Source organism: Raphanus sativus, unplaced genomic scaffold, assembly GCF_000801105.2.
Source record: "Raphanus sativus cultivar WK10039 unplaced genomic scaffold, ASM80110v3 Scaffold0109, whole genome shotgun sequence".
NCBI classification, from domain to species: domain Eukaryota; kingdom Viridiplantae; phylum Streptophyta; class Magnoliopsida; order Brassicales; family Brassicaceae; genus Raphanus; species Raphanus sativus.
The window spans coordinates 13,516-38,239 of record NW_026615429.1 but is presented as its reverse complement, the minus strand read 5'-3'; the positions used below and the strand labels follow the sequence as shown (position 1 = coordinate 38,239).

The following is a 24,724-nucleotide window of genomic DNA, read 5'->3' as shown; positions in this document are numbered from 1 at the left end:
CCGCGGTGTATACTCTGTATAGATTATACATAGATTTTGTAGCTTAATGTGGTAAATCGTAATCATTAAATCATAGATATTGTTACAAATTTTAAATAATAAAGTATACTTGTTTATATAAGTTTTTTTAAATTAACATTTCAAACTATTAAATACCTATAAAATTTAAACATTTCTTAGATTAATTTATGTTTATAATATTTTTAATTTACTTTTAAAATATATAAAATCAATGTATTAATTATATCAGGATTTGTCACTGTTATTATAAATGATATAGAGAAGAACTTAATATTTTTCATTGTATTTATTAAAATAGAAATACATAAAATTGTTTATATAAGTTTCAAATTTAATCTATTTTCTTTGATTTCTTAGCTAAATTTCCATTTTTCTCTATATATAAAATTTTATCCATTTTTCCCAATAGGAGAAGAACTGGATAAAAACAAAATAAAGGCTTAAAAGTAAAAAGTAAAAAGGCAAAAAGAAAAGACATACAGTATATAATAGTGTTCCGCTCTCCACCAAGACCCAATTAGTTTTCTTCGAAAACAAACTCCGTCTCCTCCTCCTCGCCGCCGTTAAAGCCTCTCGCGATTTACCTTCTCTCCCAGTTAGGGTTTGCTTAAGAAGGGAAGTGAAAAGATGTTCAGAAGAGGACCTTCGAGTAAGAGCGACAACACCAAGTTCTACGAGATCCTCGGCGTTCCTAAGACCGCGTCGCCCGAAGATCTCAAGAAGGCTTACAAGAAAGCCGCCATCAAAAACCATCCCGACAAGGGTGGAGATCCTGAGAAGGTATTGAATCTTAGATTCTGTGGAATTGAATTGTTTCCTTTGAGAAAGCTAGTTCCTTTATTGTTTGATTTGGGTTCTCTGATCGATAAGAGGTCGTGTAAGCTCATGGGTCTTGGTTAGATATGTATATAAGTCCGGTTTGATCTGAAAGTTTCGAGCTTTAGGTCTTTGAAGCGTGCTAGGGATGATAGCTACTTGAATTTGATCTGTCTTTAGTTGTTGTTGGGATTATAGATGTTAAGGGACCGTTGAATCTATTTGTTTTGGTGGAGGGTTATGACGTGTATAGGTTGGTCTTTGCAGCCTGTAGACTTGTTGTTCAAAAGATTTAACGGTACTTTGTATGTCTCTCTCTCTCTGCAGTTTAAGGAGCTAGGTGAGGCTTATGGAGTTCTTAGTGATCCAGAGAAGCGTGAGATCTACGATCAATACGGAGAGGATGGACTCAAGGATGGAATGGGTGAACGCAGTGGACACGACCCTTTTGATATCTTCTCGTCCTTCTTCGGTGGTGGTGAAAGCCCATTCGGAGGTTAGTCTTCTCAAACAGTGCCTTTGCCTTCTCTTATATCACAATAGATGGATAGATGGTAATGGTTTAAATTTTTGTTTTTGATTAGGTGGCAGCAGCCGTGGAAGAAGGCAGAGGCGTGGTGAAGATGTTGTTCACCCTCTGAGGGTTTCCCTGGAGGATCTTTATCTCGGAACGACAAAGAAGCTCTCACTTTCTAGGAATGCTCTGTGCTCAAAGTGTAACGGGTTAGTAGATATGCCTCCTGTCTTGTCTTTCGAAATTTTTGTTTTTTATGAATGTCTCCAAGATGCTTAAATAGAGTTTGGTTTTTATGATGGCAGAAAGGGTTCAAAGTCTGGAGCTTCAATGAAATGTGGTGGATGTCAAGGGAAGGGAATGAAGGTCTCGATCAGGCGGATCGGACCTGGGATGGTTCAGCAGATGCAGCATGCGTGTCATGATTGCAAGGGTACAGGAGAGACCATCAATGATCGTGACAGGTGTCCACAGTGCAAAGGAGATAAAGTGATCACCGAGAAGAAGGTGCTTGAAGTAGCTGTTGAAAAGGGAATGCAACACAGTCAGAAGATCACATTCCGTGGACAAGCAGATGAAGCGGTTTGTGATATACTCTTTTTTTCTTTCTCTTCTTTTGAATCATCACTACTCTTACTCGTATTCTTATTAAACTTTGTTTTGTTATTTGAAAAACAGCCTGATACAGTCACTGGAGATATAGTGTTCGTCATTCAGCAGAAGGAGCACCCAAAGTTCAAGAGAAAGGGAGATGATCTCTTTGTGGAGCACACTCTTTCTCTAACAGAAGCACTCTGTGGATTCCAGTTCGTTTTGACGCACTTGGACGCAAGACAGCTTCTCATCAAATCCAACCCAGGGGAGGTTGTGAAGCCAGGTACATATCTCAACCACTAGCCTTTCTCATTACGCCAGCTTTTCTGTGTCTTACCATTGTGTGTATTTGTTTATTGATAGATTCATACAGGGCGATAAGCGACGAGGGGATGCCCATGCACCAAAGGTCGTTCATGAAGGGCAAGCTTTACATCCACTTCACGGTCGAGTTCCCGGAGTCGCTTAGCCCGAATCAGACAAAGGCCATTGAAGCTGTCTTACCAAGGCCGGCAAAGGCAGCTCTGAGCGACATGGAGATAGATGAGTGCGAAGAGACGACGCTGCATGATGTGAACATTGAAGCTGAGATGAAAAGAAACGCTCAAGCTAAAAGAGAGGCTTATGATGACGATGATGAAGAAGAAGGCCAAGGCGGTGGTCATGGCGTTCAATGTGCTCAGCAGTGATCGACATGCACATTTTAGTGCTATCCAACATTTGCGGTTTTTTACTTAATATTATTTTTGGATCTTTTTTTATAGACTTTGCCCAAATTCTTGTTACAAATTTGTTTTATTTATTTTTGAATAACCTTCTCTAGTTCTTCAGATTTTGTCCTCTCCACCAGCAATTTAATGTGCAAAATCAACAGGATTTCACCAACATAATTTCTTTCTACAGTTATTGAAAATGCTTTATATATCTATCATAAGTTGTACAGGGTTGCTGATCAAGACACAAGACAAGTCTAGTACAATGATATATCACTCTATTAGCTATTATTATTACATCTAGAATTGTCTGAAATGGGCCATATGTCATCACAGTTTCGACCGTTATGATGCAACATCAATCTTCTTCTGTAGATACCGGTAAACATGTGTTATTGAGAAGGAAGGTGGCTCGTACCTCGATTTTATACAGAGTCGAGCCACTGCCAGCACCTTCTGGAGTTCTCTAGAGTTGTAGCTGTTGCCGAGATCTGGATCAATCATCTTATCAATGGAGTTTGCAATGCAAGAGTGTTGTACCCATTCGATCAAGTCTTCGCCTTGTCTGTCTGATGATTGTCCTGTGATCAGTTCCAACATCAACACTCCTAGCTGGAATATCACGTTTCCGCATTCCTCATCCGCACATGATCCTAACACGTCAGTTTTCAAAACGGTGAATAAAGCGAAAAAGGACACCGAGAAGCAGAAGATTTAGTTTTGTACCTTCGGAGCAAGCATCGTTGGTTGTTTTGGGATGGCTTTGTGTGTGTCTGTTGATGCGGATGTCTGTAATCTGCGAGAGGAAGATTTCAGTTACTGAAAATCAGTTATATGTACTGAACTCTCTAACCATTGAACTTACTTTTGGGGTGAAGTTTTGATCCAGCATGATGTTACATGAGTTCACTGAAACATCATAGATCTGTGCATCACTACTGCTGAAGATCAGCAAATATTCCTGCGGTTAAAAGAGGCGATTATAATCGGTATGTATGTTAAATAAACATTTTGAAAAGTAACTTACTAATGCAGCTGCGACCCCAATAACTATTTGGATGCGAGTCTTCCAGTTCAAAGGAGTCTTAAGCGGATCTATCAAGAAAGAGACACAGAAGATTTAGTAAAGTGCTGATTGTGTTATGATGACAAATGTTCCGAGGGGTTATTTTTACCATTGAGATGTTCTTTCAAGCTCCCATTTTCAATATTATCATACACTAGCATCCTGAGAAGCAGAGGCAATAAGAAGATTAAATGAAAAAGCTAAACAAACAAAACATTTGATTTTGTAGATTTCCCAAAGAGTTTTTGGCACCTTTTGCGTGCGGTGCAAAAGCCGCGAAGAGTGAGGAGATGGCGGTGACGTAAGCGTCCCAAGAGCTGGACTTCCTCATAGAACCTCTCGCGTCCGAGATCGAGAGACTTGAGTTCTTTGACCAGAGCAACCTCACCGCCTTTGAATTTGGCAGTGTATGCAGAACCGTGGTAGTTGGTGTAAATAACCTTACGGAAACCTTCGGTTGCTTTCACGAGTTCCTTGTATCCGAATCGTCTGACGAACTCTATTCTACCTGTGATTGACGTGGCACACAATGGGGTAAGGTTGTTGTATAAGTTGCTCCAGAAACATAACATAACAAAGAGAGAGAGAGAGAGACTAAGAGATCAAAAAGTTGGAATCGTAGCTCATTGAGTAGTTTGAGTCAAACTCTACTAAACCAAACTAACCAAGTACAGGTTAAATACAATCTTACAGTTACTTATAACCAAGTCACTCAAAATGATTTACGAGACTAGTCTAATAGTGGATTCAACTTAAGAGTAATAGAATCTCAAAACAGATCAACGTTATTGAAGGCGCACATCTGGTAAAATTAATCTGAAAAAGCTGGAAGATGAAAAAGGAAGTGAAATTGTGGCTCACCGGAGCGAGTACGGCGGAGCCAGGCGAGAAGAAGGAAACGGATTCTGCGGCTGAGGGGAGGTCGATCGTCCATGGCGATGTGTTTCTTCACTGAGCTAAGTTTCTCACTTTTTCTCTCTATCTAAGAGAGAAATGATTGAGGAGGGGAGAGAAGATTGGATCTGATGCTTTTCTTGGAAGTTTTGGGAGTGTCAACTGTACGACTTCATTTTAGCTGTAAAAAAACATCATCTCATCTTCCTTTTTTTCTCTTTAGCTTTGCTTTCCCACCATCTTTAATCATAACGGTTTTCGTTAATGGTTAGTTAAGCAATAAAGTAATTAGTTACTTTTTACTGCCCTTCTTTGTTTGTTTGTTTGTTTGTTAAAAAAAAAAACATAAAATTTTAGATTACAAAAAAAAAAAAAGTTATTTGAATGGATCGGATTAAAAATGTGTTTCCCTGACGCGCGTGTGTTAGAAGATTTTCACGCGCACCCTATTAGTAAACTATACACAGTTCAGACCCGGAAACTAACACCAAATGCCCTCATGGGAAATAAAACAACCTTTCTATCCCTTCTCTATTCTTCTACCCCCTTTGTGGATCCCACTTTGATCACAAATACCAAACTATCCTTCATTTCTTTAACATATTTCTTCCACATCACCATTTTTCTTATTTATTCTTCACATAAATAATCAACAACCATGTGGGTCCAAAAGACAACCTTAACCAATCAGAAATGACTGGACCCACATGTCTTCAAGTTTCTCACCTTCCTCTTCTTCCCATCGTGAAACTCTCTTCTCCTTCACCCTCCATTGACGATTTTGAAGCTTCAAAACCAGGTATTTCTTATTCGTTTTTGATGATTTTTTTTGTTGAATAACATTTAAATGTTGTATATATGAAGAGTATTGTAAAAAAACTAAGAATTGATGAAAGTTTTGAGAGATTATTTTTTTAAAAAAAAAACTGTATTTAGGTATATTTTATGTTCGTTTTTGATGAAATGTTTGGTGGAATACTATTAGAAAGAAGTGCATTGATCTCGGCTAGTGTAAAAAAGAAGATTGGATGCAAATTTGAGTAGATTAAAATGGATTTTGAAAACTGTGTCTATAGGTTTCTGGTATATTTTTATCTGTTTTTGATGATTTTTTTGGCAGTAATTTAACTAATATGAATTATATATCATGGGTAAAGAAAAATCGAAACAAAATTTGACTAAAAACATGATTAGTGACTGCAAAGATAAATTCTGGGTATTACTGATATTACTCAGTATTACTATGTTTACAAAATATAACTAGTATTTCTGGTATTATTACGAGTTTTACTATGTATTGTATTGAAACAAATTAGTATTAGTAAGAGAGCACTTTACAGTGTGGGAATTAAATTTAAGCTTCTTAATAATTCTAATTGTAATTCTAATTTTTTTTATTTCAGGAAAATGCAAAATCCGCATTGCACAATCATTTGTTTTGATTATGGAGGATATTATATGAAGGATGGGGCTGATACGAAATGGATTTCGGGAGATGGTGAAGGGGAAGATGAAATTCACACTATTGTCTTGAAGAAACCAGTGGAAGAGGTCACATACTCTGTTTTGGTTGAGCGTATTTGCAGGAAGATAAAGGTGGATGAATATAAGATGATAGTGAAGATTAGTTACTTTCCAATGGTAATGTATTCGAATAAGCCATCATATATCTGTGATGATGAAGAAGTTTTTGGTTATCTAATGCAAGTAAATCAAGAGAATTGTAGAAGTGTTCTACATGTGGAGCTCAGTCAAACAGATGATCACACTGATTTCTATGGCGGTCTATCGGATAGAGAGACTACTGAAAGAGAAGCTACTGATAGAGAGGTTACTGATAGAGAGGCTATTGATACAGAAGCTATTGGTACAGAGGCTACTGATACAGAGGCGATTGATACAGAGGCTGTTGATGAGGATGGTACTGAGATGGGTGCAACTGATAATGAAGGTACTGGTGGTATGCTCACTTTATACGAAAACATTGAGATGCATGAGAATGTCACCGAAAGAGAAGCAGGACCATCAGTTGAAGTCTCACAAGTTGTCTATAAGGAGCGTGATGATGGTATGGATTTAGTTATAGGTCAAGAATTTAGAACCAAGGAGGAAGCGCAAACTCATATTCAGAAGGCTTCACATCTGAAGTGTTTTGAGTATGAGGTAATTAAGTCGGATAGTAAGAGATATGTGATAAAATGCCGAGGAGAAAAAGAAGGCTGCAAGTGGCGTGTGCGTGTTGCAAAGTTAACGAATTCAGATCGTTGGACTGTTAGAACTTACATTAAGCAGCATAGATGTTCTGTTGTTACCACAAGAACACTGCCTAATAGAAGGAGAGGCACACAAGAAATTGTTGCATCTGTTCTGGCCCAAGATTATCCCGGCAGTTTTGACACACCACGTCCCAAAGCTTTGATGGACTTGGTTCATCGCAGGGTTGCTGTGCAAGTGTCATATACAACAGCATATAGAGGAAAAAGACTAGCTGCTAATAAAGTGCGTGGAACTCCTGAAGAGAGTTATTCTTTATTGTATTGTTATATGCACGTGCTGGAGCAGGTGAATCCTGACACAATAACTCGTGTGGTTGTGGATGAGGGCAAAAAATTTAAGTATCTGTTTTGGGCTTTGGGAGCTAGCATAGAAGGATTCCGCGCGATGAGAAAAGTTCTCGTTGTAGATGCAACACACCTGAAGACTGTTTATGGTGGAGTGTTATTTATTGCAACTGCTCAAGATCCCAATCATCACCACTACCCAATTGCGTTTGGTGTTGCAGATGGTGAGAAATATGAGAGTTGGCTATGGTTTATGGAACAGTTGAAATCAGTGATATCTGATGTCCCTCGATTGGTGTTTCTTTCGGACAGAAACAAAGGGTTGATCAAGGCAGTGCGTCTAGTGTTCCCTCAGGCGGCTCATGGGTATTGTATATGGCATTTGTCTCAGAATGTTAAAGGTTACGTCCGTAACAACAAAGACACGTGTGCATTTAAGTTTATGGAGTGCGCACACGCTTATACAGAGGCAGAGTTCTTGGCCCTTTATGACACTTTTTGCATGAGGTATCCTAGTGCAGCGGAGTATCTTAAAAAAAGTTGTGAACAAAAGAAATGGGCAAGATGTTACTTTGAAGGAGTTAGGTACAATGTTGACACCACCAATTCAGCAGAATCTTTTAACGGTGTTATTAAAGACGCAAGAAAGTTGACTTTACTTCCAATGTTTGATTTTATCATTGGAAAAATAGCTGAATGGTTTAACAAGCACAGGAAGGAGGCAGCTGAACAACCTCCCGCTTTAAAGCTTGTGCCTATTGTGGAGGAAGAAATGTCTAAAAGATGTATTGATGCAGGGGTTCTTACGGTTGACGAGTTAAACAGCTTCCATCTCGAGTACAGTGTGCATGGTAGTGATGGGAAGCGTTATACTGTGGACATGGCTATGAAAACGTGCACTTGTGAGCAATTTGATAAAGACAAATATCCATGTGTTCATGCAGCAGCTGCTGCCACGTTCATGACAGAAAAAGCGGGAAGGGAACTCCATCTCTCTGAGTATTGTTCTCAGTACTATTTGGTGGAGCAATGGGCTTTGGCTTATCACAGGACAATATACCCCGTTCCTCATATGTCTGATTGGGTTATACCAGAAGAAGTTAAAGCAAAGAAAGTACTTCCTCCAGAATTTGAAGTTAAAAAAGGAAAACCGCAAGAAACAAGGTATCCATCAGCAGGAGAAGCTCGTGGAAGAGGAAAAAGAGGCAGAGGAAGTGGAAGAGGCACAGGCACATGCACAGGCAGAGCCAGGGGAGGAGGTATGGGAGCGTATTTTGAATGTGGAAGTGGTTCAGGTTCAGGTGTTTGATTGTTGAAATTTGTTTTATTATGTGGTATTGCTATGTGTTACTTGACTTACTAGACTCTACGGGTTTTACTATGTGTTATTTGTATTACTAGGAGTTACTGGTTTTACTATGTGTTATTTGTATTACTACGAATTACTTGTTTTACTATGTGTTATTCGGATTACTAGATTTTACTGGTTTTACTATGTGTTATTTTGAACAACAAATATATTGGTAGGAATATTTAAGTTTAGTATATAGAATCGATAGATATATATCAATTCGTAGACTACTTACTTAATAGATATATATCAATATAATTTTGGTATGTTATTTCAACATTTTAAGAAAAACCTTTTTCAGTTTTCCAATAAATTCTCTTAACTTTCATTGTTAGTGTGTGAATGGTTAGGCCATAGTAAGGAAAATCCAAAACATTACGTATTTTTGGACAATATGTTATACAAATGTATTTGTTAATGATACTAATAGTGAAAAAGCATTGGTATTACTACAAAAAAGCATTTTTGCTTATTGTTTTACTAGATAAACTTGAAAATTCCCAAAAAATTACTATGTGTAAGGTAGTATTACTAAGTCCTTGAAGATTACCAAGAATTACTAAGTGTAATCAAAATAATCTTTTATATTATATAACGGCTGCACGTTTTACATGTGGGTATTTTTAAGTATGCACGTTTTAAATGTGGTTTGCATGTTTCAGAAGTATTTTTCCAAGTTTTTGAAGTATTTGTTCAATTATTTAAGTATTTTTCAAGTTTTTGAAGTATTTTTTCAAGTCTGTGCAGAATTTTGCAAATTTTTTAACAGAGTTTCCCCTGTAATTTCAAGTTACCACACCTGTTTGGACACCCACCTGTTTTCCAAAAACACACCATAACCATAAACACATAATATAACATCCAAAAGCTAAACATAACATTACTACAAGTTTAAGAGAAGCATTTAGGAAGAAAAATAACATCCTACAAGTTTAAATACACACACATAACAGAAGCATCACTCATCACTCTTTTTAGGTTTCTTTTTTGGCACTTCTAGCTCATCACTCTTTCCCTCAGTGAAAGGTGACTGCACCCACCGTGATGGTTCTGATTTTCTCTTCTCCGGCAGCGGTGTAACATCTTCTAAGAACTGGGTGCTCTCAGACTTCTTCGGTCTGCCTCTGCCTCTCTTCTTCGTTGTACCTTCTTCTTGCTTCTGCCTCTTAGCTTTCTCTTTTTCTGCCTTTTGCTGAGCTTTCAGTTTTGCTGCTTCTTGCCGAGTGGTGTAGGAGCTTTTTCAGGTGGTGTAAGAGTTTTTTCGGTTGGTGTAAGAGCTTCTCCTTCTTCTTCTACAGCTTCTCCTTCTTCTTCTACAGCTTTTTCTTTCTCAGCTTCTGCTTCTTTCTCAACTTCTGCTTCTTTCTCAGCTTCTACTTCTTTCTCAGCATCCTCCTCAGCTTCTTCCTCATTTTTTTCTTCATCTTTTTCTTCTGTTTTATCCTCAGCTTCTACTTCTTTCTCAGCATCCTCCTCAGCTTCTTCCTCATTTTTTTCCTCATCTTTTTCCTCTGTTTTATCCTCAGCATCCTCCTCAGCTTCTTCCTCATTTATATCTTGCTCTTCAACACTTCTGAAAAATGCTTCCGCCGATACTCTCGATCTCTCCATAATCCTCTCCAACTCAGAATCTTCGTCACTGTCTTCCTCTTCATGATCTTCCTGCTCTTTCTGCTCTCCCTCACTGTCTTTTTCTTCCTGCTCTTTCTGCTCTTCCTCTTCCTCACTTTTATCACTGTGTTGCTCTTCCACTGCAACCTTCTTCTTCTTGCTCCTCTTTCTCTTGTTTTTCTTCTTCTTTTCCTCACCCTTCTCACTGTTTTCCTTGTCCTCCTTCTTGTTCTTCTTCTTCTTCTTGTTCTTCTTCTTCTTTTCCTCACCCTTCTCACTGTTTTCCTTGTCCTCCTTGTCCTCCTGACCCTGCTCATTCTGATCTCTACCATAATCAAAATCAAAATCATTCCACTGTCTAAACTCCACATCCTCATGACCCTTTTCTTCTTCTATAGAAGCCAGCCTCTTTTCTATCTTCTTATACTTGGCTTTCAGAACTCGTTGGGACTTCTCAAGTTCACCCAACGTCCAATACATAGCCTCCAGCTTTGTATCTACTGTCAAATTAATTCCAGAAAATCCTTCTTCCATGACTTTCACCATCCTCTCTTCCAAGCCTTTCAAGATCGACTCCATGCCAACATTAGAAGAAGAACCTGCTTCAAGCATCACTTTTTCTTTGTCCTTCTTCTTTGTAAACACTCGTGCAGCAATATCTGACTCATACAACTCTTTCCACCAAATCTTCTTCTGCTTCACATTAAGCCAGTGATTCCACCTATCACTTGTGCTGCCCTCACGGTGATACTCTGGCTCCGGATCAATGATACGAGCTAGCAAAGTTTGCTCATCCACAGTTGGAACCAACACACTGTGAATAGTCTGAAAACAAAACAAAAAACATTCAGAAATTTCAGTTTCAATATTCTGCTATTTTCTACTATATATGATATAAGGGTATACCTTTGTGTTTCCAAACGCATCATATATATCCTCCAAAGGATAACCCTTCATGCTATTCTGAATAAACCGGCTCTTGCACATCCTAGGACAATCTCCACTGGCGCCAGGTGAAGAGATTCTGAATTTTTTCCCTAGCTTAGGAATACACTCAAAAGCCAAAACCTACATAAATGAAGTGTTACTGTGTCATATTGCGGTTATGAATAACAAAAAAAATTAAATAAATTGTATGCTTTACCTCTAACGGAATTATGAATCCATTAAAGCTGGTTGCAGTGGTCACTTCACCATCCAGACGCTTCATCACATGCTTCAACTCCTTTATTGCTTCCTCAAATGTTAGACGACCCCATGGAAAGTCTATGCAGTCATCCAAATTTTCCACTATCCTCGAGATGAACGGGTCTAATGGTCCGGAATCCTTCCCTCCTCTGATAACCCGACCAAGGAAGAACAAGACAGCCATCTTCAATCTATCAATACATGGTTGCTTCATAGACCGCAGCTTCTGCTCCACATCTAATATGGTGATCCTCTTCTTACCAAAGTAATACTCCACAAACTTAGTACTGCCGAGCTCCAAATACCTCCTCGGATACTCATGGCAGTCCAAGCCAGAGATGAGGGCATGCTCCCTCATAGAATATCGGATGGGCACACCATTCACCCCAAACCATGCAGCATCTTCTCCTTCAATTTTAATGGTGCGCAGGAGTAACATCCACATTCCTTGGAGCTTCCGGAATTCTTCATCAGGCATGTGGAAGAAATGACAAAACTGTGGATGGCTTGTGAACCAGTCGACTTCTTCTTTTAACCCCTTAATCAGGTCGATTGTGTCCTTCAATTTACACTTCGACTGAATCTTGCAAGTCTTCGGGTACTTTGTGCTCTTGAAGTACAATTCAAGAGGCTGCGATGGTTGGCTTTCCTGCAGTCAAAATATATAATGTATTAGTCATTTTTTACTCTAATAAGACTAGTAAAATAATTGCACAAATTACCTTAGAGGACACAGCAGCAGACATGTCTTCGCTTTCAGTATCAAGTGAGAACGAAGCTACATTCGTATCTCTCATTGGTGCACTCTCTTGCTGGACTCGAGGACTCTCTTCTTCGACTGCATCATCTCCTACGGATTCATTCCCATAAGACACCGCTTTTCTAGCTCTAGTTCTACTAGAGACTCCACCTCTAGTAGCTGGACGACTCCTTTTCTGGCCTCTCTGATACACAACATTGACATTTAATTATTAACAACATTTGGCGTTAAACTCCTAATTAAACCTAACCAAGCAATCACAATTTATTACTAAAACCAAAAGAATACTGTACCTTAGAGGGGTGTTCAGGCAGATCATCACTAGTGTTTTCTTCTGATAGCACCTCAACAGCAGGACCATCGGATTTTTGAGCTCTTGAGCTTCTCCCACTTTTCGTTTTTCCTCCTCTACCAGCCATTAGCTATTTCCTGTTAACATCCACGAAAAACAACAACAACAACAACACACATTTAGTCACAACCCAGAGTTATTACTTTGCATAATCTCCAACAATATTCATTTACTCAAAAATCCAGTAAGAATAAATTCTCAAAAATAGCTATTTTTATCAAAACCCAGTCACAACAACAAAACATATTCACTCAATAAATCACAAAATCTCTTTCAGTTTACATTTATCTGAGAGTCAATAACTCACCAACTCTACACAAAAATCGCAACTTTTTCTATGTTTCAGTTCTAACTTATCCAAATCAATTGTAGTATTTCACCATTTTTTTTCAAATTTCAAACCACAATCTCGCTTACTAAGACACTACTTTCATTTCTTCTACAACTTACAAATTATCCCCAAATTTATTTTTCAATTCTACTAACAAAGTTGGAGGATTAATCAAAGGGAAATTAATCACTTACCAGAAGAAAGAAAATGGAGACTCGATTTGGTGGAGAAGGAAGAAGAAACGAAGCAGTTTTAGAGACAAAGACAAAGAGAGATGATGGGAACCGAGATGATGAGACAGAGACAAAGAAAAAGAGAGAATTAAGATTGATGGGTTATCGATTTCGATAGAGGACCAAGGATGAACGAACAAAGGGGACTCGACGAAGGCTAGGGTTTCAGAAGGAGAACAGAAGGGGATCAGATCGATGAGGACGACGAGGGGGAGAGGACATCGCTCTTTTGTGGGAAATCGAAATGTCTGAGGGAGAGAGAAGAGAGAAACGCGGCGTTTTAGTTTAGTAATTGGGTTGTACCCAATTGAGTCTGGGTGGGTCGGGTTTTTATGGTCGGGTCATGTAATTATCAGATTTTTAAAGGGTTAGACATGTATTTAGAGCATTTTCGTATTTAAATTTAAATAGAAAAGAAATTATATTTTATTGGTGGGAGATCTGAGCATTTTTTGTGAGTCAAAGGGGCATTTGGTGTTAAAGTCCTTCAGACCCGACCCGGAGGCCCAGATTCCACCGAATATCCAAATTGTGCAAAATCGCTCTCTTCTTCCTCCGCCTGAGTGGTAGCTTCAGGTACGTTAAACTCTCAGATTCCCATCGTTATTTCCGCTTTTTTTTTGTTTGTATTCTCTGCGAATTCTTATCGTCATCAGTGAGCTTAATTACTTAGCCTGTAATGAAATCGAGATTCGATTTTCGATTTTGCTCGTCAAGTGACTACTGAAACAATCTCTGAGTCTTCATCTTTTTGGTCCAAGTTATAAACTTTGCTTTGCCCGCGATTTGATGATTATGTGTAAGCATGTTTGGAGCTTCACTGTTTATGTTGCTGTTGCAGCGAGATAGACGCTATAGAAAGAAAGAATGTAGCTTTCTCATGGATAGTCTAGTTTCTTCATATCCTGGGAAAGTTCCTAGCTTTGTCGAGTGGGCATTATCATGTTACCACGTTTATTCTCCTTCGCTTTGAGATACCTTTTTTTTTTTTATGTTGTTGATTTGTTTTGCAACATCTGTAATCCGCTTTGCATTAGTACACAAGGTTGAAGCTTTAGCCTTTAGCTGAATGGTTGGTGGCTACATTTTAGAATTTTATTTTCTCTGCTAATTTAACCTCTTTTTTTTTTTTTTTTTCATGTTCTTAGTTTTTAGTTCGTGTTAGAGATCTGAAGTTTCTTTCTGAGTGGTTAAAGTTTTGTTGGTCAGATTTGCGAGAAAGTGAGAATGAGAAGACAGGGAAACTTTGCGGACTCGCCTGCAAGTGGATATGGATCCGGACAGATACAGAATGCACATTCTGATTTCCAAGGTCAGCTAGAGGCGTTCACGCCTGAGAGGGACCAACCACCGCAAACAGAGGGTCAATGGAGATGGGAAAGAGATGGTCCCCGAATATGTCAAGGCCTTTGTCAACTGCTGTTTACAATGAAAGTACGTCTCTTTACTTACTGTCTCTTTCATGGTCAGGTCTTTTTGGCACATATACCTTTAGCATTGTATGTAAGAGCACACGTAGAGATGTTTTCCAAAACCGTAAGAGGAAATACGAGAGTGATATGAATCCTTTTTCTAGTTTCCTGTATCGAGTGTATCTCAAGCTTTAGGGTTTATCTCTTGATTCCAGCGTTGTGTTCATGCAGGTCAAGGCGTGGATTCGTCAAGGACATATTACCGCGGCCAAATGGATCCAAAATCAGGAATGGAGACACAAAGCAGCGGTCCAAGATCTCAACCTCAGCACCACGAGAACCCGAAGCCTGGTTATGAGAATAGCCGTGGGGTGGTACAGACCTTTGAAGGCATTGAACAGAAGTTCATGGATGATATAACAAGACTAGCAAAAGATCAAATGGGAGCAGAGGATGCAGAGATTGCCAGACATCGAGAGGTTTACCAACAAAAGCTCTTCTACTGAAATACTCTAGTTTTGTTTGATCTCAAGTCTTTTTTAACTCTCTCTCTGTATGCAGAAAATAAACACCATTAATGCCCGGTACGAAGAACAGTTAGCTGCACTGCGATCACGCCACGCAGGTAAAAGAGAAGAGATCATGAGGAAAGAATCGCAAGCTAGGCAGCAACAATACAAACAGCAAACACCTGGGATGATGGATCAGTACCATCCAAACGCGGCCAATCTAAGACAACCTGGTCATCCCCAGGGTTACATTGGGAATGCTCAAGATCCAGCGGATGCACCATCCAGAGCCTATGGATCAGACCGGTTTGAAGCATATGGAGAGAGACCTAGGTTTCAAGGGGGAGACAGGGATCATGGATTCGAGTCTAGGGGTCAGTACCCTGGTGGGACAGTCTCACGGTTCTACTGATCTAATATTTAGATTAACAAATCGTGTTACTTTGTTTTTTTTTTTGTTTTTGGCCTATAGATCATCAGTTAAGCTTTCCTGACTTTGAAATTGAATACAATGGACTTGTTCTTATAAATATGCGTCATAATTGTCTTTTAAACCTTCTTAAAAGACACACCATATGATAGTAATAAGAGATATTAATATCACCTAAAAAGCTTACATACAGTTGGATAAAAAGATGGTGGTGGTGGTAAAGTTACTTTATTGCTTTGTCAAAAGTGTATATTAACTTATAAGCCTTTTCTTTTCTTCGAACGAGTGTATTATTATCAGCTTGTTATCCATATATGAGTTTATTTTGGGTGACACATGACTCAACATGCAATTCAATGTAATCAAATCTATGATTCAAAGCCGTAAACCTCGCCGTAATTTTTTAAAATTAATTTTCATATTCGGACCGTTTAAAACATTTAAATTAATTAAACTTTTATGTACGGAATTATTAATTTAACAGCAAAATAAACCTTGAAATTTTTTTATTGGTCAATACAAATTAAAAAGATCGTACAACTTATTACAACTCTTCAAAACATGAAAAAGATTATGTAATAAATAATTAGTTAATCTGCAATATTTTCTTTTAATTAGCAACAATAATATACAAAATTGTAAAATAAAAATAACCATATAGAATTTCCCTCCTTCTTCACTATATCATCTTCGCGACACACAAAAACAATAAAAATCTCTCTTTATTTGTCGTGCGTGCGTGCGTGCGTGCCTTTGTTAGATGGTGATGAGACATCATCTCCATTACCCTTGGAAGGGAAATTTAAATCACTTATATCCCTTACTAATCTTCATATCCTTCATATTCATTAAACCATATAAAATTACGAAATTAACCTTAGAATAAAGAAAACATCAAAATTAGAAAAAAAAAAAAATCAAACCGACGAAATGGAGATATCGATCTCCTATACCGACCGTACGGACAGCAGCTCGATTGCACGATTGCGGTTTGAGGAGATTGCGTTTTGGAAAAGGGAACCCGATCGCTCGATTGATTGCTACTCCGGCAAACTCCGGCCTCACTCCGATTCGGTCCTCCGTCGTCTTCCGGCGCTGTTTAAGGGTCGAAGAGGTAGGTTTTAGAGGAGAACGAGGCTCTCGGTTTTGGGGTTCCAAAGCTCCTCTCTTGAATGAGCTTAGAAAATGGATTTAGATGTTGCATCCTGGTATCTATTATTATACGATTCCATTATTAGTTGAATTGAGTAGGAGAATGGTTGTATTGTTCGATTCTAGTGCGCTGAATGTAGATTCAACCTCAAATTCAAAACGGGTACGACAGTAGAACTAGAAAAAACTAGTATTACTGATGATTATTGTAGAACTAGTAAAACATGTATAACTTCGAATGTATAATGGATGGTATTGAATGGTTTTGGCAGGCTACAATGAGCCACAACGTCATCATACACTTCAGATGTGAAGGTCGCATGTATTGTTTAGTGTTGAAGCATGCTGTGGAGGAGATAGATCTTTCAATGGTAGAAGCACGCATATGCAAAAAGGTGGGGCTTGATGAATGTAATGTGAAGTTGAAATTGAGTTACATTCCACTGCTGGTTGGGAGTGACGAGAAATTCGTCATTTGTGATGAGGAGGATCTTTGTGGTTATCTTTTGTCCCTTGATAAAAACAACCGTAGGTGCATTTTGTTGGTGGAGGTCATCGAAAGGTTAGAACTCTCAGAGCAACTTTCAAGAGCGGGCAAACCAAGTTCAAAACGAAGTTCAAAAGCGGGGAAACGAAATTCTGTAGGTATGAACTATGAGGTGTGCCATTCGAATGATGATGAAATCGGAGATAAAGCCATAACTCGATATGGTGGCGACAATCAAGTTAATAAACAATATGAGTAGAGGATTGTGGCGATTGAAGATGGAACCTCCTGTTTTATTGAAAAGTTTTACTTTGTTTTATTTGACTTTACTTTATTTGTCCTTTAATACCATATAATTTTTTTTATCAAAGACTTAAAAATAGATACATTGAAAAATTTTACTTTGTTTTATTTGACTTTGATTTATTTGACTTTGCTTTATTTGTCATTTAGTATAAATACTAGTTTCTAGAATCAAAAATAAATACATAAAAATAAATATAAATACTAATTTCTAGAATAAAAAATAAATACATAAAAATAAATATAAATACTAGTTTCTAGAATAAAAATACAAATACTACTATGGATAACTGTTTTCTGATTTTGTATTACTAGTATGACTTTCTTTAATCGAAATTCGAAATCAAAATGTTTGAAATTGGAAATCAGAATAAGAAATATTATCTTGATTAAGAAAAAATACAAATACTAATTTCTAGAATAAAAAATAAATACATAAAAATAAATATAAATACTAGTTTCTAGAATAAAAATACAAATACTACTATGGATAACTGTTTTCTGATTTTGTATTACTAGTATGACTTTCTTTAATCGAAATTCGAAATCAAAATGTTTGAAATTGGAAATCAGAATAAGAAATATTATCTTGATTAAGAAAAAATACAAATACTAATTTCTAGAATAAAAAATAAATACATAAAAATAATATAAATACTAGTTTCTAGAATAAAAATACAAATACTACTATGGATAACTATTTTCTGATTTTGTATTACTAGTATGACTTTCTTTAATCGAATTTCGAAATCAAAATGTTTGAAATTGGAAATCAGAATAAGAAATATTATCTTTAGTAGTCAAAAAATGTTATATTCAACATGAAAAAAATATATTATACTCTGCAATCAAAAAAACAACCCATCACACTACATACACTTTCATAGACATTTTGTGAAATATGTGATTACTCAATATTAGATTCCATTATAAAATATGTTTTCACACTTTTATTACGTAAAACACCAATATTCATCTTTTCGAATCTTATATTTTATTGTACAACTAAAAAAGTGTTTTATAATTACATGTAATACTAAAATTATTGAAAATCACCGAAAGTACAACTATTTGGTAATTTTGTACAACTACTATCTTGAGTAGAACTACGTGTATATATTAGGCGGGATTTCGAAAAAATTTAGAATTTTTGGCGGACTTTTATGAGTCAAGGCGGGATTTTCGAGGGAAAAATAGATTCCCATTTCCCTCTCTCTTTTCTCTCTCCTCTCTTCTCTCTCTCTTTTCCTCGATTCCTTCCTTCTCCTCTCCCAGAGAATCCCCTCGTCTCTCTATCACCTTTCGCAAATGGATCCATGGGTTGAGAATCAGGAAAGGAAGGAGATGAAGAAGATGAAGAAACATTTTGACATGCTTCAGTTTATTTGCGATGCTGAACACGGGATTCCAACTTCGTGCCCATGTGGGGGACGAATCGTCGACGAGGTTTCTACTAATCCAACAGATAAGGATTTTCTACCAGGCCGAAGGTACTTCACTTGTAATGAGTACAAGGTAATTTACATTTTATCTACTTCCTTAACTTATGCAAAATGTCAAACTGAGTGCAACCATGTGAAACTTGCAGAATGATGGGTTCCACTTCCGTCAACCATGGGTTCTCGGGGTTGAGGAAGAGGTTCGCTCCTTAAGGCAGGATGTGGACAAAATGGCTGAAGAGATGCACAAAATGGCTGAAGAAATTGCTCAGCTTAAGGACCTTCTTACCCGTAAATGAGAAGCCTTATGTTGTTTGGATTTGTGTCTTTAGTTTGAGATCAGATCTCCTTTAGTTTCTGCAATAAGCCTTATGTTTGGATTTGTGGAATTGTGTGATGTTGTGTTAAAGACTATCTCCTAATTAATGTGATGTTGTGTTAAGATTACTGGTTTTCCGTAGTAATACCAAAGTTTTCCGTAGTAATCCATAGTTCTCGAACAAAACACTTAAAGTTAAAGTACAACAAAATAAAGTTTTCCGAAGCATACAACACGGTAAAGTAGCTAAATTCATCACTCCAAATTCATCACTTCAAATTCATCCAACTCTTTTCCTTCCCTTCCTCCTGATGCGATCCGGAGGTATGATCTTCACCTCCTTAATCTGATCTGGTACATTCCAAGAAGACATGTCGGGCACAACACAAAGTGTCCTGTCATACGCCAAAGCCCACAATTCCGTCCAATAGTATTTTGAGCACAGCTCATGGATATTAAGGCCGCCATCAACATTCGTAGTGAAATAGATGTAAGCTGCCAGTCCGTGCAGGCAAGGAAACTTTTCATAATCCCACACCTTGCAAGTACAAGATTTTTCAACCAAGCTCGCCCAAAACATCTTTCCAGCAGTGTCAGTGATCTCGTACTTAAGCTCATAACTATTAATCTCCCGTACAGATAGCTTTTGTGCAACATCCCATAGACCGTGCAAGTAGTTCTCAACCAGAGGCACCAGGCTTGTATCGATTGATCTAGAAACAGCTTCCTTCCGTTGAGTGAACCAATCAGAGAATTTCCTGACGATACAATCCAACATTGGTATTAATGCCCACGTCGTTGCCTCTTTAAACACGCTCTTCATTGATTCCACACTGTTGATTGTATCGAAGTTGTACCTGTCACGTGGGAAAAAAACTCTTGCCCATTTGTCCTTTTCAGTATGTTCCTGCACATACTTGTACACAGCAGGATATCTTTTTTCAAATGAGTCGTAAGCAGAGTTGAAGTCATCCACCGTGTAATATCTGCCCAACTCCATAAATTTATGTCCGACTATAACCTTGTTGACGTTACCAGCATGCCATTTCACCTTTTCCTTCAAATGCCATAAACAATGCCCATGGTGAGCCTCTGGAAACACGCTTCCTATAGCGAAGATCAGACTCTGATTTCTTTCACTCATGAAAACCAGTTCAGAAGAGTCTGGTATAACACTTTTAAGCATCTCGAAAAACCAAGTCCAACTAGTAAGATTCTCACTATCTAGTACTGCAAACGCAAGTGGATAACTTTGACCATTAGGATCTTGAGCTTCCGCGAAAACTAGAACACCACCATATTTGTTCTTCAGCGATGTCGCATCCACAGCTATCACTTTCCTCATAAATGCAAACCCTTCAATGCAAGCTCCCAAAGCTATGAAGAGGTACTTGAATTTACTTGCATCATCCAATTTCACACAAGTTTTTGTTCCTGGATTCACTTGCTTTAACATGTACAAATAGCTATACATCATCTTGTAGCTCTTTTCCGGACTACCAGGTATACCACTTACATGATTGCTCATTGTATCCTGCCCAAACCAGAACAAACCAAGTTATCCACAGTTCTATTAGTTGTCCCGAGTTATACAGTTAAAGTTATCCACAGTTCTATTAGTTGTCCCGAGTTATACAGTTATACTACAATTATCATGAACAAGGTCGATCTAAGTCCAATGAGAAGCGAGATGCCTATACATTCTCCAATTCTACTGCCTATACATTCTCATTCAACCATTGGAATGCATTATATACCAATGCATTTCAATTGCAAATCCATTAGAACTTACTTCCAAAAGAAAGCTCAAAGCGGAGATCTGAGACCACAACTTACGGATACGTCAGGTGATTGGTTTAAGCAGACAACGGCGGCGGCGGTAGAGAAGCGGCAGGAGAGAAGAGTGGAGATCGAGCAGAGCTGGGGGAGAGGCGAAGGAGGAGGAATCGTCTTAGCCTCTTGTCATAGTTTCTCTTTCGCGATAGAGATAAAGAGGAAGAGAAAAAAAGAGGTGAGATAAGCGATTTCGATCAGAAATCGCGTTTGCTTTTAGGGATTTTGTTGGTTTAGTTGGTTTAGTTGTATTACCCATATAAATCAGACGGGTCATTAGATGAGTGGGTCTCGGGTGGATTTGACCCTGGTTTCCTTTGTAAATATCATCACTTATGTTGGCTTATTAGTATTTCACTCATTTTTCGATTTAAATTTAATTGTAAAATGAAATCCACACAGTAATAACGCTAGGTTCTCTCCAGCAGTTGACACATCAGATTTTAAAATGCATATGAGAGTGACATGTCAATAAATGAAAAAAATTTAGAGAACCAATCAGTTCATTTCATTATATCCACGTACATTTACTCCCTTCCACCTCGGATTCTTATCTCTTCCATCCTAGCTCAACAATGGCGAATTCAATGGCCACGCTTTCCAGAAGACTCTACCGATCTCTCCTATCCAACCCCAGATTCTCCCAATTTCCCAGATCTTCCTGCACCAACAACAACAACATCGACGAGTCGTCATCATCCTCCTCCATCTCAGACACCGAATCGCCCCACGAACCCAACGGTTCGGATCCGAACCATCGATTCTCCGGTGATGATCGCGTGATGGAGGAGCGTCCTCTCGACAACGGCCTCGACTCCGGCATTTTCTCCTCTTCCCCAGATAATTTCAATCCCTAAATCCTTTTCTCCTGCAAGTAGGGGAGGATGTGGAAGAAACTTTGCAGAGCTTCACTTCCAAGCTTGGATTTTCACCGATCTCTTCACCGGCAAGGTGGGTCAGAAAACAAACTTTCTCCTCTCTCTCTTTGTTCTACTGATGTATTTTTATGGTTTTCAGTCTTTCTTTAATCTCTCTGTTGTAAATTCTATTGCCTGAAAGTTTGTCATTACAGACCAATCCCACCTTACGGAAAGCAAAGTCGGCAAAGGTTATCTCTTTGATTTGGAGTTTGCAGAGAGACTACCTGTGATGGCCGGCGAATCAGAGACGAAAACGGAAGAGATAGAGTGTGTCTAACCAGTGGGTGCTGGTCAGATAGGTTCAAGAATCGCACAGCTCGCCGCCACGAACGGCCTTGACGTTAGGCGCATCCCTCTCAAGCCACCACAGCTATCTCTTCCTCAGCTATCTCTTCCTCCGTCAATCGTTTCTTCTCCAAAGGCCTAATCACCACCAAAGCAAGATTCAATTGATTATCCTTAAAAGAATATACTTTCCTCATGGGAACTTATTACAAATGATATCATTCATGCCGTCGTCGAGGGTTTCAAGGTAATCGGATCTGATCAGCGACTACAGTGTTGAGTATTTGTTGCTGGTCTTAAGATATAAATTCTTAGTGACAACATTTTTTTTTGTTAGTGACAGTTTTTGTTTCAAGGTATATGATTACGTATGGTGTTTATTGACATTGTCTTCTTAAATTAACAGTTAATAGAGACTTTGGCAAGACAAACATGAACGTTCATGGTACAGGTCCCATACATTCTTCAGAATGGTAAGGTTTTTGAAAACTATAGGCAGAAACTTCTACTGCTTTTTAAGTAATTTTCTTATCTAATCTCTCTGGTGTGATAGGTGATTGAGAGCAGGGGAAACGAAAACACTTCTAGAGATGCTTTTTAGTCTTGGTGAGTGATATTTTTCTCTTAGGCTAACATCTTATGAAGTTTCTTGGGAAGTATGTAGAAATCTGTTTATTCTCTTACTGGTGTTTTTTAATGGAATTTAGAATTTGGTTGACTTTGCTGGATCTTTGCGAATTGCTAAAACTGGCGCTGGTGGAGTTCGCTTGATGTAAGGAAATACATAAATAAGAGCTTAATGATTCTTGGCAATGTCATAATAAGTTCAAAGCTAAGGTACACTTTCTTACCCTTACATTTTGATTACAAGTAACAAGAATATAGTTCAGCTCATTTCTGACATTCTTGATTATAGCGCACATATTCTGAATCGAGATAGTAAGCTCATTGGAATTCTTCAGCCTGCGCTTGGTGGTAATGCGAAGACTTGCATTATATGCACTATAGCAACATCAAAGCTTCTCTTGGTGCAACTGAAATCACAACGAGCCTTCTTTCAACTCTAGATTCATAGTTCTCAAAGATAATGGATTGTCAGAAAGCTGGTAACAACGTAGAGCATCCTTTATCTGATCAATGGGAAACACTTCGTGTGAGTCTGAAGAATACAACCTCATCGTTGGTGTCATACATACAAACACCATGTGAAATTCTTAACTCCCAAGAAAAGGTAGCTTACTTGTCACAATGATCATTATACAGATCAGTTTTGGTTATTGTTTCTGTGGTTTTGCTAGGATATTGTGTCCCTCTTATTGGGACTTTAGTTCAGTTAAACCTTTGCATCTATTGAAGTGTAAATAATCTGATAAATGGTTCTGTTTAGTTAATTAGATCTTGTGGTCAGCCTGTCATATCTAAGACAGGTTTTGAATGTGATTTGAAGGGACAAGAAACAACTGCTCTGGAGGCGGAGAAGCTGAAGTCTGAGCTCCGCATTGAGGAAAGATATAGCGACCTGTTGAAAGAGTCATCTTTGGATAAACAGCTTCTAGAAGCTTCAAAAGAGAGCCATGAGAGACTCGAAAAGGAGGTACAATTCTTAAAGGAAGAAAGAGATTCATTAGATGTAACAGTCTCTCAATCTACTCACGGGATGAGAGTGATTACATCTGATAAAGAGAATGCTCTGAAAGATCTTCATGTGGAATTGAAGAGAAGGGAATATATGGAGAAAGAGATTAAGCAAATCAGCTTCGCTTTCTTCTAGCAGGCAGAGATCTCTTATGTGTTTTCACGATGAAACAAAATCCAAAATGCAGAAATTAATGACGCAGAATCTAAACTGAAATAGTAGAAACAGTTTTTTGTGTTAAAGTTTAATTTTTTCACTCGAGGTTTAATGTTTTCACTATAACATTAGATAATGATGATTATAAAGCTTATGTACAACACTCTGTATTGTACCCCAAACTTATTTAACCATGTCTAATCAAAATAAACTGTGTATAAATTAAATTAAGATGTTACTAAACATGTGTTAATCAGCTAATGGAAAATGATACAATCTTTGACCAAAATTAAAAATAGAAAAAATTGAATAATCTAAAACCAAAAAAGAAAATAATAATAACAACAGGGTATACCCCTAAATTTGTTCAGATTCTAAAGAAATCATACTATGCATTAAAAGGTACATTTAAGTGATTTTTAATTACATATTAAATAAAATTTCATAAAAGTATTTTAATTTGACTAAAGGAGTAATTATATAACCAACTAATATCAATAACCAAACACCTAACACGGAATGATATATATTGTAATTATTATTGTAGAGACTATAGAAATGTATATGTACAAATAACTTTTTATCAGTTATGTACGTATATAAATATAGAAAGTAAATCTTTCGTAAACTCATACATGGTTTATAAATAATTTATATAATCATTTAAAAATTAAAATATTTATGAGATTTTATAAGTTCATTTTATTAAGACTTATATGATCATTTATGAAATTTATAAAATCACATACAACACTCATAATCTGACACAATAAATGGTATCATGCATAAAACAAAAATAAATATTGCAAGAAAAAATCTTCACAACAAATTAACGAAT

General features: G+C 37.6%; 5 protein-coding genes, 1 long non-coding RNA gene and 1 other non-coding gene across 9 annotated transcripts; 5 read left to right on the top strand and 2 right to left on the bottom strand.

Annotated features, from left to right (window-relative positions):
• The first annotated feature begins 534 nt into the window (after nucleotides 1–534).
• Nucleotides 535–2,767, top strand: LOC130501166 (chaperone protein dnaJ 3-like). Its single transcript, XM_056996031.1, has 6 exons — nucleotides 535–801; nucleotides 1,165–1,333; nucleotides 1,422–1,560; nucleotides 1,657–1,933; nucleotides 2,030–2,228; nucleotides 2,309–2,767. The coding sequence occupies exons 1-6, from the start codon at nucleotides 649–651 to the stop codon at nucleotides 2,632–2,634; spliced, it is 1,263 nt and encodes a 420-aa protein (XP_056852011.1). The 5' UTR covers nucleotides 535–648; the 3' UTR covers nucleotides 2,635–2,767.
• An 81-nt stretch (nucleotides 2,768–2,848) lies between these two features.
• On the bottom strand, nucleotides 2,849–4,819 carry LOC130501167 (probable receptor-like protein kinase At1g49730). Its single transcript, XM_056996032.1, has 7 exons — nucleotides 4,586–4,819; nucleotides 3,977–4,232; nucleotides 3,834–3,886; nucleotides 3,686–3,753; nucleotides 3,524–3,619; nucleotides 3,385–3,454; nucleotides 2,849–3,311 (listed from the first exon to the last, which is right to left on the bottom strand). Exons 1-7 carry the CDS (start codon nucleotides 4,656–4,658, stop codon nucleotides 3,004–3,006), a joined length of 924 nt encoding a protein of 307 aa, XP_056852012.1. The 5' UTR covers nucleotides 4,659–4,819; the 3' UTR covers nucleotides 2,849–3,003.
• A 1,257-nt stretch (nucleotides 4,820–6,076) lies between these two features.
• On the top strand, nucleotides 6,077–8,488 carry LOC130501162 (protein FAR1-RELATED SEQUENCE 4-like). The gene has a single exon (XM_056996025.1). The coding sequence runs from the start codon at nucleotides 6,077–6,079 to the stop codon at nucleotides 8,486–8,488; it is 2,412 nt and encodes an 803-aa protein (XP_056852005.1).
• A 5,109-nt stretch (nucleotides 8,489–13,597) lies between these two features.
• On the top strand, nucleotides 13,598–15,484 carry LOC108838189 (uncharacterized). The gene is made up of 4 exons (XR_008939565.1): nucleotides 13,598–13,804; nucleotides 14,215–14,439; nucleotides 14,649–14,896; nucleotides 14,979–15,484. It is a non-coding gene; the product is annotated as an uncharacterized LOC108838189 (transcript).
• Nucleotides 15,485–18,435: 2,951 nt separating this feature from the next.
• LOC130501164 (uncharacterized) lies at nucleotides 18,436–19,259 on the top strand. The gene is made up of 2 exons (XM_056996028.1): nucleotides 18,436–18,813; nucleotides 18,887–19,259. The coding sequence occupies exons 1-2, from the start codon at nucleotides 18,607–18,609 to the stop codon at nucleotides 19,034–19,036; spliced, it is 357 nt and encodes a 118-aa protein (XP_056852008.1). The 5' UTR covers nucleotides 18,436–18,606; the 3' UTR covers nucleotides 19,037–19,259.
• Nucleotides 19,260–19,310: 51 nt separating this feature from the next.
• LOC108836997 (protein FAR-RED ELONGATED HYPOCOTYL 3-like) lies at nucleotides 19,311–21,097 on the bottom strand. Its single transcript, XM_056996027.1, has 2 exons — nucleotides 20,893–21,097; nucleotides 19,311–20,590 (listed from the first exon to the last, which is right to left on the bottom strand). Exon 2 carries the CDS (start codon nucleotides 20,582–20,584, stop codon nucleotides 19,337–19,339), a length of 1,248 nt encoding a protein of 415 aa, XP_056852007.1. The 5' UTR covers nucleotides 20,585–20,590; nucleotides 20,893–21,097; the 3' UTR covers nucleotides 19,311–19,336.
• A 649-nt stretch (nucleotides 21,098–21,746) lies between these two features.
• LOC130501161 (uncharacterized) lies at nucleotides 21,747–24,157 on the top strand. Of its 3 annotated transcripts, XR_008939563.1 has the most exons (7): nucleotides 21,747–21,840; nucleotides 21,962–22,341; nucleotides 22,501–22,567; nucleotides 22,648–22,700; nucleotides 22,802–22,931; nucleotides 23,011–23,325; nucleotides 23,542–24,157. It is a non-coding gene; the product is annotated as an uncharacterized LOC130501161 (long non-coding RNA). The 3 variants fall into 3 exon arrangements; XR_008939564.1 differs by having other exon boundaries at nucleotides 21,779–22,341; nucleotides 23,503–24,154; XR_008939562.1 differs by having other exon boundaries at nucleotides 21,784–22,341; nucleotides 23,542–24,117.
• Nucleotides 24,158–24,724: the final 567 nt, after the last annotated feature.

Bases quoted from the DNA above. Each gene is read 5' to 3' on its own strand.
- LOC130501166 (XM_056996031.1), top strand. From the start codon at position 649: ATGTTCAGAAGAGGACCTTCGAGTAAGAGCGACAACACCAAGTTCTAC. The intron at 1,334-1,421 runs GTTAGTCTTCTC...GTTTTTGATTAG, and splicing joins TGGTGAAAGCCCATTCGGAG to GTGGCAGCAGCCGTGGAAGA. The intron at 1,934-2,029 runs GTTTGTGATATA...TTTGAAAAACAG, and splicing joins GTGGACAAGCAGATGAAGCG to CCTGATACAGTCACTGGAGA.
- LOC130501167 (XM_056996032.1), bottom strand. From the start codon at position 4,658: ATGGACGATCGACCTCCCCTCAGCCGCAGAATCCGTTTCCTTCTTCTC. The intron at 4,233-4,585 runs GTGAGCCACAAT...CGTCAATCACAG, and splicing joins GCTCCGCCGTACTCGCTCCG to GTAGAATAGAGTTCGTCAGA. The intron at 3,887-3,976 runs GTGCCAAAAACT...TCTGCTTCTCAG, and splicing joins TTTTGCACCGCACGCAAAAG to GATGCTAGTGTATGATAATA.
- LOC130501162 (XM_056996025.1), top strand. From the start codon at position 6,077: ATGAAGGATGGGGCTGATACGAAATGGATTTCGGGAGATGGTGAAGGG.
- LOC130501164 (XM_056996028.1), top strand. From the start codon at position 18,607: ATGGATCCATGGGTTGAGAATCAGGAAAGGAAGGAGATGAAGAAGATG. The intron at 18,814-18,886 runs GTAATTTACATT...TGAAACTTGCAG, and splicing joins TCACTTGTAATGAGTACAAG to AATGATGGGTTCCACTTCCG.
- LOC108836997 (XM_056996027.1), bottom strand. From the start codon at position 20,584: ATGAGCAATCATGTAAGTGGTATACCTGGTAGTCCGGAAAAGAGCTAC.